Below are 13687 nucleotides of genomic sequence, written 5' to 3'. Positions count from 1 at the left end.
TTCTGCAGTAAAAGTCCAGGCTGGTTTGTGGCACAAGCAGCAGGCTGCCCACCAGGCTCAAAGAAGGCTTTCTTCATGCTCACGCTGCTGAGAGCCTGTCAGAATTATCTTTCTGTTCAAATAAAACCTGCAGAAGGAAATCAGAAGCGAGTTGGGTGAATTTCAGGATAGATGTGATCAAAAGGTGAGTCTCACCAGAAGCACAGAATCTGTAAAGTCTCACCTTCTTCACTTAGCAGCAGGTGTGGAAACTTCTAACTGTGAGCAAGCAAAGTGGGCGCTCCTCTTTGTGCTTGATTTCACTCTCTGAAGGTAGGTATGTGTGTACGTGTGTGTGTGTGTGTACGTGTGTGTGTGTGTGTGTGTACGTGTGTGTAGTAGGTACAGCGCCATGCTAGCTCTCCCAATTCAATCTGTAAACATAATCTGTTGTTTAAGACTTCATAAACATCTCTAAACTGAGTGGAGTAGTTTTTGTGTGGGAGTTTTGTTAAATTTGTGTTGATTTAAATGTCTTGTTTTGCATAATTTCTTTAGAGCCTTTGTTGGTTTTTTGAAAGCATTTAGATTGGAGGCTTTTCATTCAAAGTTTCACCAATTCTGCTTTTCCTAAAGTAGTAATTTATTACTTTCCATCTCTTGTTTTTCAAGTGTGTGCACATCTTTTGCATTTCTTTCAAGATTAGTGAAGTTTCTTTTGGAGATTCCATTTTGCCCTTTGTTTATAATTATGTTTTGCAATTTTACTTCTTTATATCATTTTTGTGACATTTGCATTAAAGTTGGTTTCCATCCCGGTCCTTTTGCATACACATTCACTCCTTTCTGAAAATGAGAGCAACACGTTTGCTACAGACTCACAGCGATACACATTGCGGTTTAATTGCACAAGTCAGCACTGCATAAAAATTACATTAACATGGCAGAAACGTTGGTTTATAATTTCAGAAACAGCATCATAGAAATATACATTCGAAAAGTTCACACCAAAAGTTTCCCTGCACTTTCTGCTCATTCAAATCTCATTAAATCTTATTTCTTTGTCACTAAACACTTTTCTGAACTTTCATTAAATATTTTCATCTCTTTAAATATTTATATAAAAGAAAACATGCATTTGAGATCGTCAGCTTTTGTAAACAATAAGGAAATAGTGGCAACATGCAGGATCAACTCAGACTATAATAAATACAGAAATTGTGCAAAAGCAAAGAAAATGTCTCCATGTTAAACAGCCTAATGAGTTCCCACATCTACTCTGTGACGTTGCTACAGCAGCCACTGTGGCCTCATTCTGCTCACGTTTCATCCCTTCCAGGAATTAATCCTCACCGCTCAGATAGCTGTTGATCTCAACTTCCAAAGAAAAACCTCTGTTTGTCATGGCTGAGGAGAATCTTCTCTGTTTGGACTCAGGCTGTGAGTCTGCTGCACATGAGCACAAAATCAAACGGCTTCCATCGAGTCCGCTGCCTCATATAAAACCTGGAGAGGATTCAAACTGCTAGGGTTAGCACAACGGGGATCCACGGATCACACGGTCCCTGTCACATGACACACTGACATGCAAAATAAGTAAATAAAAAACATCCTGTTGTGTCAAGGTCATTTTTACCTCCCATTTTTGGACACAAACAACATCACTTCTGTTGAACTGACTTTAAACAGTCTTTAACCAGTATAAAATATGATGGCATGGATGTTAGATTTTTTTTTTCTGACATACACACTTTCATTCTGCACTGTTTGCCTGCAACAAGAACATTTTTTAGGATCTGTCAAGCTAATGTACAGCGAGTGGACTCTGGACCTGGGGATGTCTCACTCCGGCGCCGGGTTGATGGGCGGTAGATTTCTCTGTTTGAAGTACTGGGTGACCTGCTGAGGGAGCTCAGCCAGGACAGACTTGGCAAGCGTCTCCTTCGGAGCCTAAAAGGAAGAAAATACGACAAAATAATGTTGCTAAACATCAGATTCAATGACCTCTACTGGCTAAAGTAAAGACTGCAGACAAAACTGCAAAACTACTTACCAAGTATTTTTATCTATAGTTTCTAGTGTAAACATGTTAGTATGCTTGAAATAAGACAAAACTAATTTGAAAGCAGCTTTTCAGCAAGATATAGAAGCTTATTTTAAGTAAATAAACACAAAAATATTCTGATTTCTTTCTGAGTATTAATCAGAATCAGGTTCCTGCTGTTTCCTTGATTATAGAACAACCTCCATCTGCATGTCCACAATCTCACAGGTGCAAATTACCTCTTCAGCCCTGCTGCTCTTATTCTACAAATACTTTAGTCTTGAACCTAAACGGAAAATCAGGAAGATTAAAAACTACAAGAAGTTGTCGTAGTAACACTAATCTCAGGCTTTCTGATCATGGAAAACACTAATTAGATATTATTGGTCTGGTTTATAATGTAAAAATTTTAGTAAACTCAAAGACAAGACAAAACTAACCTGCAAGTAACTTTTCAGTAAGATATTGGATCTTCTTTCAAGTCAACAATTCCTTAATATTGACAAAAAAAAGAATGTTCTACATGGAAGAGGGCCTCTTTAAAACACTAAGATTCATAAAACTAACACATAAAAGAAATTCAAAAAAGGAAAGCATTTTAATATCTTTATGACAGATAAATTGGCCAGATTCCCTTCATTTTGGTTGATTGGTGATCAGCTGATATTTGCATAAGAAACCAAGCTTATTTTTATCCGTAATATCAGAATATCAACAAGTCAACTAGCTGCTGCCAACTTAATGACTTTTCAGACCAAAAAAATTGGCCAAAATTGATAAAGGCAGGTCAGGCTTTTAAAAGACTCATGATCGGCAAGAAATCTGCAATCTGTGAACTTCTACTTTTTGATAACAAAACATGCTTTTATTTAGCCCAGCATGAAAACTGCAATGTCTCAACTGATAAACCCTGCAAAAAATATTCTGCACTGACAACAGATTTTAATTAAAGAAAGAATTAAAATGCAAAACCTACTCAACCTGCAGAAGCAACCAGGGCTTCCTGAGTGCCTCAACAGAGCATTGGTGCAATAGTGCAAGCAGAAGGAGAAAAGCTGGGCTTTTCTGTACAAAACATTTCTTCAATTGGTCTTTAATAATATTCTAGTTGTCAGATTTTTTGGTTTTCATTCAATGTGATCCATCATCATGAAATCTGATAGAAAAACATAAGTTTGTGTATTAAATTTTATAACATAAAGTCATTTTTTAATCATTTTGTTATACAAACAAACTTAAATGCAACTAGAAGGTGTAACTTTTTCCCACTGTCACTGCTCCATCATCAACAATAAAACACCAACTCTGCATGTTCTGCAAATGATTAGTAGTAAGAGTGGGAGTAAAGGACCTTTCTTCAGATTTCTTCATTTCCTCTCCGTCTCAGATTAATTTCTGCCCCGTTTCTTTCACTTCATTTCTGTCTCTCGCTCTCCCACCAGCAGCTGGAACGAAGCCAACAAACATCGTCTGTTCCTCCCACTACACTGGAAGTTAGTTTGCCCACCGACAACCCACACACACACACATCCAGAAACATATGCAGAAAAACTACAAAAACCCCACTAATGAGTCCTTCAGTGGACAGCCTGGAAGGAGGACGCTCCAGTGTCTCTGCTCACCTGCAGCACACACGTACAAACCTTCATTAACATAAACGCAGCTCAGAAAGCCATCAACGCGGCGCACGCCTGCAGCTCCTCTGCTGAGGGCGAGATAACGGAGCAGGAACCCTCAAACAGCAAACTCTGAGCTCTGAGTGTGCTGTGTGTGCGATAAAATACAAAATGAGAAGCAACAGGCTGCTGTTTACACTGCTTCATTTAGTCAAGAATAGCTAAAACTGAGGCAAAATGAAGCTGCAACACTGAAACATTAGTTGGTAAAAGGGTCATCAAACCCCACTGGAGTTGTTAGGTTTGAGTTTTAATCTAAAAGCTTTCTTTAAAAGATCATGCATGCAAAAAAACAATTACAACCTCTGGCCAGCTTAATGGACCAAGTGTTCCCCATTCAATTTAATAGAAGTTGTTCCTCAAACCACATCAAATACAGCAGAGCTGGACTGGTTACACTGCAAAAACACAAACCTGTTAGAAAAAACAAAAGATCCAACTATGTGGTTTCATTAGCTGCTGGCTTTTTGGAATAATGAGACTTTTTTAATTATCCACAAAAAAAAAAATTGTCACAATTTTTCTAAAAACTTTCAACGTTTCAGGGCAGCAGCAACAAACTTTAGTGAGAACAATGTTGTTATGAGTGGAAGTTTGCATTAATGGCTGCTTTTCTGAAGAGCTGCTGCTTTAAGACATGACTCCTTCAGGGTTTTATTAGTTAAAAAGTCAATCAAAGCTCTGTTCCAGGTGAACAGCTGAAGGCTGAGAAGAATCAGAAATTGCTATTAATCAATACTCACATTACGGAAATCCCTGAAGGGGACGAACTGCACGATGTCCCGGACCGCCTCCTCCCCTGTGTTGGACCTCAGAACGCTGGCGTCTCCATCCAAGAACTCCATGGCAGCGAAGTCGGCGTTACCGACACCGATGATGATGATGGACATTGGCAACTTGGAGGCCTGAACGATGGCGTCGCGCGTCTCATCCATGTCACTGATGACACCATCTGTTATGATGAGGAGAGTGAAGTACTGCTGCAGACGGATAACAAGAAAGACGGAGAGGAGGGAAGACAGATGGGAAAAGACAGACAACATGTAAGAAATATATTAATTTATTTACAAAATCCTAAATTTGTACTTCAATCATCATTCTGTGCAAAGACTGCAGAGCAAATTAGATTCTTATCAGGTTTGGTATGACAGACATACCAAACCTTACTTGTATTCTTTTTGCAAATAAAACCTGAAATTAAGATCTGGCAGGACGAACTACCATGCAGGCCATGGCTGAAATTCATGAAAACTCAACAGATTATTTAACTCAACAGATCAGATTAACCTTCAAGATAACAGTTCTGTACTTAAATATTTTATTAATCAAATCGCAGCTATTTTTATCCGTTTCCTTCCAAATTACAGTCAGTCAGTCCCTTTAGTTTTTTGTGAAAATTTACGCAAAATCAAAAGATTACTGCATTTCTTATTGTGCTTGTGCATAATTATGTGTTTAATGCAAATTTTTCACTCAAGTGGTCAAAATTGGTTTAAGTGATGCTAGCTCCCACCTGTAGGTGGCAGTATTTCTAACTTTTACTCCAGCGCTACCTCAGCCTTACTTGATGTCAAGTTTGATCGGGTAATAAAAGCATCACATTTAACGTGATATGTAGACTCAAATATTGCAGAACACCTTGCAAATATTTCTAAATTACAACCAAATATCTGTGATGTTGATTGCAAAAAGTAAAGAAAATCACAGAAACAATCCCGGAGGGAATTATCGATGTTTTTTGTTGGCTCCGACATAAACATAAAGAAACATCAGCTGGACTTGAGTGGTGTCATGATAAGAACAGACAACGTGAAAACAAAAGCTGTCTTTACTTAGAAAAAAGTCACTTCTGTGTGAAATATACACACACGCAAACACACACTCTGAAGTCTGTCTCATTAACGTGCTAGCAGCAGCGCTCATTAGAGAATCGTTATCACACAAATACACAGGGTCGCTCACACACCAGGACACGCAGAGACCGCATTGGCCCGCAGCCTGGGTGTGTGTGCGTGTTGGTGTGTGTGTGTTGGTAGTGGGAGCATATCTGTGCGAGTTCACACTGTCTCCAGTCGCAGGTTCTCTCATTATCCGAGGAACAGAAAAGGCGAGGCTGAGCAGCAGAACATTTCTGCAGCCTAAAAACCAACTCAACACACGTAGGTCCAAACACAAGCCCAGCAGGACGTCCAAACACACACGCACACACACTGCAGCTGTCCTCACTCACTGTGTGTTACTCATTCTTATGTTTGAACTCACTGTAATATAAAATAAGAAAAGGGTCTCCAATCATTTCCTTAGAGAGACAAAAGCGTTCTGGCACACATCACACAACCGAGTACAATTCTCTCTGTGTCTCTGTTCCCCACAGGGTGACAGGGTGCAATTAGGGACAAAACGCACCGTGGGAGCATAATGATACCCAGCCACTGCGCTCCTTTCAGATACATTCAGGAGACATGCTGCTTTATATGTAACCAGAGGGGGACTTTTTGCCATTTGTTCAAGCTTCTGAGAGAGGGGCATATCTGCAGGAACATCGGACTGATGTCACCAAATCCTGGCCCAGAAGAAAACAGTTAAAGATCTGGGACATGCTGAAAGTTTTGTAATCACCAGATGGTAAGGTGACACAGGTGGTGATGCTGCAGAGATAAAGTCAGAGATTCATTTAGTCCAGGCGTCTGCAACCTTTAAAAAACAACGAGGTGCTTTTCCCCCTCAGTCCAGCTAAATAAAACTCATTTAAAGTCGAAGAATCACCATTTTATTTCTGTTGTCAGGTTTTAAAACAAAGAAAAAAAAAAAACGTTTACATAAAGAGGGATGTTGATGTTTGTGGAAAAGGATGAAAACAAAAAAAATATAATTGATAGTTGTGCCGTTCTGTTATGGAAATTCAATGTAAGATTTAATAACCTACTAAATGGGCTAATGGCAGATAAACAACTTTACTGTTACAGAAAAACAGTTTACCTGGCATCATCAGTGGCTATGCTAACTGATGTTTAGCATCAGTTAGCTAACAGTTAGCTGTTACAAATGCCAACTAGCTTTGGCATTTGTAACAGACTTTGTAGTGGTGAAGCAGCTGAATAGCAGATAATGAGAGTGATTGACAGCACTAAGACCCTCCTCCTGGTTCTGATTGGTTGATTCTGACTGAGTGGTTTATTTATGCATTTACTACTGAGAGCACAGAGAGAAGCTTAATTTTTTTACACAGATTACTGTCACAAAATTGATAATTTAACAAACATAAAAGAACCATATTTTTTGTTTACCAAAAAGTTGCATATTGCACCTTTAAGGACACCAGTTCTTGAAAACTGGACTCTGATCTGCAACATATTTAAACCCACAGCTTCCTGTGTCTCCACTCAGAGAACTGGGCTCAGATTATAAAACTAAATGTGTTCGAATCCGTCCTGAGTTGAACCTGAGAGGACGAACACACCGTTAAGTTACATATGCGTTCTCTGATGTCATGGAGTGTTGAGCTGACTGAGACTGACAGATTTAATCATCCCAGGATCCCAGACAATGAATTTAAAGGAGAAAATGAGGCTTCCTAATCCTGCTGTCGGGCTAAAAATATATGAAAAGAAAAGCCTGGTCAGAGTCTCAGCTGCAGAGCAGTGTAACAAAGAACAGGATGAGACTCAGTGCCAGCAGCCAGAGATAACAGATGCACTAACTTGTTTGTCCCCACAGCAAAAAGATTGGATAAATATGGAGTAAAAGCTCCCTGGACAAAAGTGCACCACTGACAGCTTTTGTGTTGCTGGCTAGTAAACAAAACAGTGTCATGTTTGCTTTTCCTTGGTGTGATTTGCCCAGAGATATAACACTCTGGTTATTAAATCAAATAAAAGGAAAAGAGAACAAAGCAAGAAAATTATTGCAGAAGGCTGTATAAGGAGCAAAACCGTAGATGCCTCTCATACGTCTATATTCGGTGGATTTGAGCAGGAAAAGATCATTTCATCTGACATATAAGAGCATGGCTCAATCAAACCTGAAGGATGATTAGAAGAAACAAGTACACTATGAAAAATCAGGAGTGTGTGAACTTCTAATCTTTTGAGCACTGCAAAGAAGAGTGAAAAACTAAACGTTGCATTAAGAGGAGAAACTCTGGTATCTGTTTCTCACAGATACCAGAGTTTCTCCTCTTAATGCAAGGGTGCAAACAATGGAAAAGTGTCTGCAGAGACGTAGAGAGGTTGGCTCTTAATGTATATTAATAGCTACATTTACATCCTAATTGTCACATGAACTTTCAGTGGAGTTTTGAAATGTTGCAAAAAGAAAAAATGCAAAGTAAACATGCTTAGAGAGAATCAATGAGGCTACACAAAGCGTGATGTCATCAGAAGTTGACACTACGCATGTAAACAGGAAGTAGGCCTGCAAACTAGCATGAGGCAAACATCTCACAAAGATGGAGAGAACCTTTCCCTCTGAGCTGGAGTTTGGTGCCTCGGAGCCCAGAGATGCACCCAAACTCAAACGATGGTGTTTGGCGTTGGCTACATCATAATTTATTCCATCTCCATTTTTGCACATGAACCTTTTGACAGAAAAGCCAAAAACCGCCTCAAGTTAGCATGTAAACCTTTTATCCAAAACTGAGCAAGTTTTTTCAGATTTCAACGTTTCCATCCAGCGTTCATCATGCAATAGTTCAAAATATAAAACCCATTAACTCAATAAAAAACATTGAGGAAACACGACTAACGTCAGCCTGTTAACGGTGGTCTGGGACAAACTCACATTTTTATTAATAAATCTTAAATCTACTAAACACAACTGAACTACATTTAGCTGTGATCATTTCTTACTCTCTGTCCCATTTCACCACAACAACCTGTGAAAACTGTTATTTACTCGGTTCTGGTTACGTGGAACATGTAGCAAAAAGACTGGACATTTATTTAACTTTTAAATTTAATTTATTTAAGTCCAGACTGTGAGCACTACAGATTAATTCATTAAATTGTGATTATTTTTTTATAATTATTTGTATGGCATTTTAATTGTGTAATTATTTGTAATTGTTGCGTAATCTTTGCTGCCTCTTGCTCAGGACTCCCTTAATAAAGAGGTTCTTAGTCTCAGGGGGGCTTTCCTGGTTAAATAAAGGTAAAATAAAATAAAAATAAAAAACAGTTTGAAATGAAAACAAGATTTCATCAGCAAACAAAAAAAAACTTAGTAGTGAGTTTCTCCACTAAGACATAAACACATGAATGTGTTCCTAAAACAGAAGTGGCTCCATTTATTGAAAGTCTGAAACTGTTCCTTCCCAAACAATCCTAAAATGTTTCAAGAGTTTAGATCAGGATGGTCCAGAAGACGGATCATATTCTCCTAGAAGAAACTAAAACTGCTTTGGTTAAAAAAACATTTGTTTTCATAAGATCTTTAAAAAAAGCTTCTGACAAACATAAAACATTAATCTAACTTTAAAAATAAACAATCCAATTCTCCTTCAAATAATACAGAAGAAAGTTTGAGAATCACCTTTTTGAGCAGAAAAAAAAATCTCCATTTATAGATAAAGATCCCACCTGGACAGTGGTGATGGACAGGTGTGTTGACAGAGAAGCAAACTGTCACAGACTGAATCGATGCCTGGCTGTATTTAGACATTTTCATGGTTCTGGTTTCAGCAGCTGCCTGGGAATACAGCGCTCAGCCAGAGGCAGAGAGCTGATCCCAAAATACTACCCGAGTATTTGTACATCTGTAAATATAAAACAACACAGCTGAGCTGCAGCTACGCACCGCTGCTTTCTCCTGCTGAAGCGCCTGAGCGGCGAAACGTGCAACGTGGCTGATGATCGGAGCAAAGTTTGTCGGCCCGTAGAAGCGGATGTGAGGGAGGCAGGCGGAGTACGCCTCGGCGATGCCCTCCACACCTGAACATGCAGACGGGAAAATTAAACTGTTAGAAATGTGAAAAATACACAGAGATGTTTAGAATAACTGTTTTCTTTCTCCTGCAGCCACAAGCGTCTACGATTTGGAGGTAAATTTAAAACCTGCACTGCACATTCGGACTAGCATAATATTTATTCTTTTATACAGAATTTTATTTTTAAAATGTATACAGATTTAACAATTAAGCAGACATTTGAATGCATACAGTAGATTTATTTATTGCATGTTGTACCTGATATTTAAAGTTTAATATACCAGCTGTTGCAGCTTTTTGTGGTGATAATTCAGCAGACTGAACTAAATCCGGATCTGTCCATAGAAATCTGCTGACCCTTTAGAGGCCGAAGATTTTAGAAGCTGTGCAACGATTCTGAAGAAAACCCAAAGTAATGCTCCGACATTTAAATACACTCTACAATGTTAAGTTGAGCAGGAAGGGCTTTCTGCTTTATAGTATTTCTTTAGCTGCAGATTCATCCTTTGCTACAAATGGTCAAATGTACATGAAAGGAATGCTACGTTGCAAAAAAAGGTTTATTTTCTTATTTTAAAAAATTATTAAATTATTCATTTATTTGAATATTTTAATGTATTTCTAATATTTTATAAAAGGCCTATGTGGTCAAACGAAAAATCTGCAGAATGTGGCCATTTGTATCCAATTAATCCATTAATCAACATAATAATAGATTACAAAAAAAATCGATTGCATTGAAATTGTTCACATACATATAATGTATGTGAAAGATAAATCAAGTAGAGCTTTAGTTTTTATAGATGCTGTAAGCTCTCCACAAAAAAAAAAAAAGAAAGCTCACCGTAACAAAAGGGATTAGTGGGGTTGAAGTTGATGGCAAATTCATGCGAGACCTGCAGAGAAACGAAAAACAGGAACTGATGGTTCGTCCTCCATCAAACTGGAGAATATTGTTCAGGAATATTATCAATTTCTCCCACACCTTCCACTCCCTCCCATCATGTCTCTGTGTAAGGCTTCTTTGTCCTTTTCATCATCTCAGCGCCATGGCAACACAGATAGGTTGACAGTTGCGTAATCATCTGAATATGCATGTACAATGTGTATGATGTTATCTGTGTGTGTGAGGTGGATGTTTATAGCAGGATGGCTGAAAACCCGCCCTCGTCTCTCTGCTGCACACGTTTTCTGTGTTTAGCACACAAACAGAAAATAAACTCCATCCCCGTCCACACGTGTGTACCTTCCAGTCGGGTGGGAGTTGAGCTCCGAATCCCAGCGCAGGAAACATTTTGTCGCTGAGGAGGAAACCATGACAACAGATTGGAACATTAGTTCAATCTTTTTTCTTTTTCATTCAAATGCAACAAATTTAGACAGGAGTGGCAATTCTGAACAAACAAAAAAAAGGAATATGGTAGAAAGATCAAAATCTGACCATTTTTTTATTGCTGGAATAATAAGAATAGTAAAGAAAACATATTAGAAGTTGTTTTTATTACGACAAACTCAGAACGGTGTTTGCATTAAAAATAAGAATTTCCAAAGGCTTCAGATAATAAATCTGAATTAATTTTTATGCTGGTTAATTGACATCAGAGAAAAATGAAATCAGGAAGAGAAGAGTGAGCTTCCACCAGTCAGATTCATCCTCTGCTACATTTTCTAGATAATATCCAAAGTTAAAAAGTTAATTCTAGCTAAAAACTACTGAAACTTCCAAATTTGGGGAAAGTTAAAAAAGTCTCTCTTTTCAGCTTCTAGATAATCGAAAAAATGTTAGCAGTCATAAACTATTTACAAAGATCACAAAATGTTATTAACACTATAATATGACTGATAAAACTTTAGTTTATCTTTCGAGCTAGAAAATAAAGTTTGGTGTCATGACCTTTGACACGGTGGTTCAGCGTTTAGATTTTTTTTTGTATTTATGTTTTGTTTCCTGGTTCCTTCCATCTGTTTTTGGGTTCTACTCTTCATCATGTTGTGACAGTTTTGTATTCCCGTGGAAATTTACCAGGATAATGAACAACATGTAGATGTAAAGCACAGTTTCAGTCAAAGCTTACGTCAACTCATCAAACATGTCGTTTTAATTTAAATTATCAGGACTGTCCCTTTTCCAGGGTGACTTAAGCTAAAAAAACAACCAGAATAAATTTTTAATTCAATAATTTGGAGCATAACTTTGATTTTAGAGAAGTATACGTGGTTTTCCATACATCCCAACATTTGAACTAATAACTGCAGCCAGAAACAACTTAGCATAGAAGCTGAGCTCCATCCTTACGTGTCGTAATCCTGTATGATTTGGCCAACAGCTAAAATGGCCGACAGATACTCGTTGCTGCCCAGCGGGTTGATGTAGTGGAGGGACGACGGCTCTCTGGGGTTCCCGTTAGACGCTGTGAAGTCAATCCCAACCTGAGGAACACAAAGTAGAGACAATTATCTTAAGATCTGCACAGTTAGTTTTACACATATAACGTTGATGGAAAATGCTTTGTGAGGTCAAATGTTAAGCCTTATTTTAAAAAGCTTCACATGTGCAGCTGCTGCTGGAGTTTTTTCTTTCTCACTGCAAAGAAAAGTTTAAAAAAGCAGCTTCTGCGTCATGTTCATGTTGATTACTAACCTGAACTTTTTTTTATGACATTAATATACAGACGTACTGTAAAAAACGGTATTCATTGCTATTTTTTGGTGGTTTATGAGCCACGTGGGATGCTAAACATCCCACGTGGCTCCAGGGTTGCATGTTGCAAACCCCTGGTCTAAGTAGAGTGCAGCCCTGATTATTATTTGTGCTCTTACTTTTGTTTTTTAGACTCTGTGCTGTAACCTGCAGCTTCTAAACCTCTTAAATCTCATTTAAACATTGGCCTGCTTCATTTACTTTAATCTGGCTGCATCTGAAGCCAAAAGGAGTCATTTTGAAGCAACAAAAAAAAAGAGCAAAGATGGAACATGTGAAAGTAGAAGAGAGAAAGATTGGACTGGAGTCTATGTTACATATTTTTCCAATACTAGTGTATTAACTATGAGCAGAAATGTATTTTCTTTACCAGATTCTAAACTATTTAAATCTAGAATATCTTATTCCATTAAACATGTGATCAACTAGGAAACAATTCAAAAAGTAGTGATGCTGTTCTTATAAAATAGAACAAAACAAAGAAAAAACAAGGCATGAAATCCGACTCGATTCAAATAGAAATGAGAAAGAATGGGACAAAATCAGTAACAAATAACAAACACATTCTATAGCGTGATAATGAGCTCAGCCAGGCTCTGAATCGTTAGTAACCCGAGGAAGAGTGAGCTCTGCAGCAGATGGTCTGATCTCTCACACTGAAGTTAAGATCTTGGCGTCTGCTGGAGATTATATGAAGAAACAGGCTAAATCCATGAATCCATGGAAAAACTTTAGAAACTTTTTCATGATCGTCATATTCAATAAATTAGAACAGACGCCATGATGAGTCTTGTTGGTTACATTAAAAGTAGTTTTTTTTAAATAACCTTTAAGCAGGAATTACACTTTCATTAAAGCCACATTTCTGTTTTTAAAATAGCTATTTTTATTGGTCTGGTGTAATTGGGGCCTGCCATGCAAAGCAATGGCAGGAACCTGCTGTTATGCACCTATTACCAATAATGCAGCTCAAACCGCTGAATGCACCCCTACAAAAGTGGTATCAAAATGTGCGGCTTGATCATCACGGCATTGGAGCTTTAACTTCTGGTGGGATTCTGAGTTAACATGGCGACAAAAAAGCAAAAAACGCTTTTTGCATTAAGGACCTCACCAGCTGCTCCATTGTTGTGTATGGGGACAGACTGGATGAGTTATCACAGCTGCCAGTTGATGGCGGACAATTAATTACCATAGCAACGGAGCCAGCGGCAGCAACAGCTCAGACAGTCTGTCCGGTCCGTGACTCGTAATTGGTTGAGAGAGGAGGAGGAAGAAGGACAGCAGAACTGTGACGGTAGAAAACGGAGGGTGAGTCTTGGTCGCCGCGAGAGGTACGGGACCAGAGGAGCTAGACGCAAGTA

The 13687-nt window shown here is 38.4% G+C and overlaps 1 protein-coding gene across 5 annotated transcripts in view; it reads right to left on the bottom strand.

Annotated features, from left to right (window-relative positions):
• Positions 1-859: 859 nt before the first annotated feature.
• Positions 860-13687, bottom strand: part of cpne2 (copine II) — a 38303-nt gene continuing 25475 nt past the window's right edge. For all 5 annotated transcript variants that reach the window (XM_044123943.1, XM_044123941.1, XM_044123940.1 and 2 more), the window contains 6 exons: positions 11919-12052; positions 10869-10923; positions 10467-10518; positions 9493-9626; positions 4443-4679; positions 860-1929 (listed from right to left, as the gene is read on the bottom strand). In XM_044123943.1, the coding sequence (XP_043979878.1) occupies positions 1822-1929; positions 4443-4679; positions 9493-9626; positions 10467-10518; positions 10869-10923; positions 11919-12052 (720 nt within the window). In that variant the 3' untranslated portion in view covers positions 860-1821. The remainder of the gene's footprint in view (positions 1930-4442; positions 4680-9492; positions 9627-10466; positions 10519-10868; positions 10924-11918; positions 12053-13687) is intronic.

This window comes from Gambusia affinis, linkage group LG08 (assembly GCF_019740435.1).
Source record: "Gambusia affinis linkage group LG08, SWU_Gaff_1.0, whole genome shotgun sequence".
NCBI classification, from domain to species: domain Eukaryota; kingdom Metazoa; phylum Chordata; class Actinopteri; order Cyprinodontiformes; family Poeciliidae; genus Gambusia; species Gambusia affinis.
Note: the sequence above shows the minus strand (reverse complement) of the source record. Positions and strands in the feature narration are given on the sequence as shown.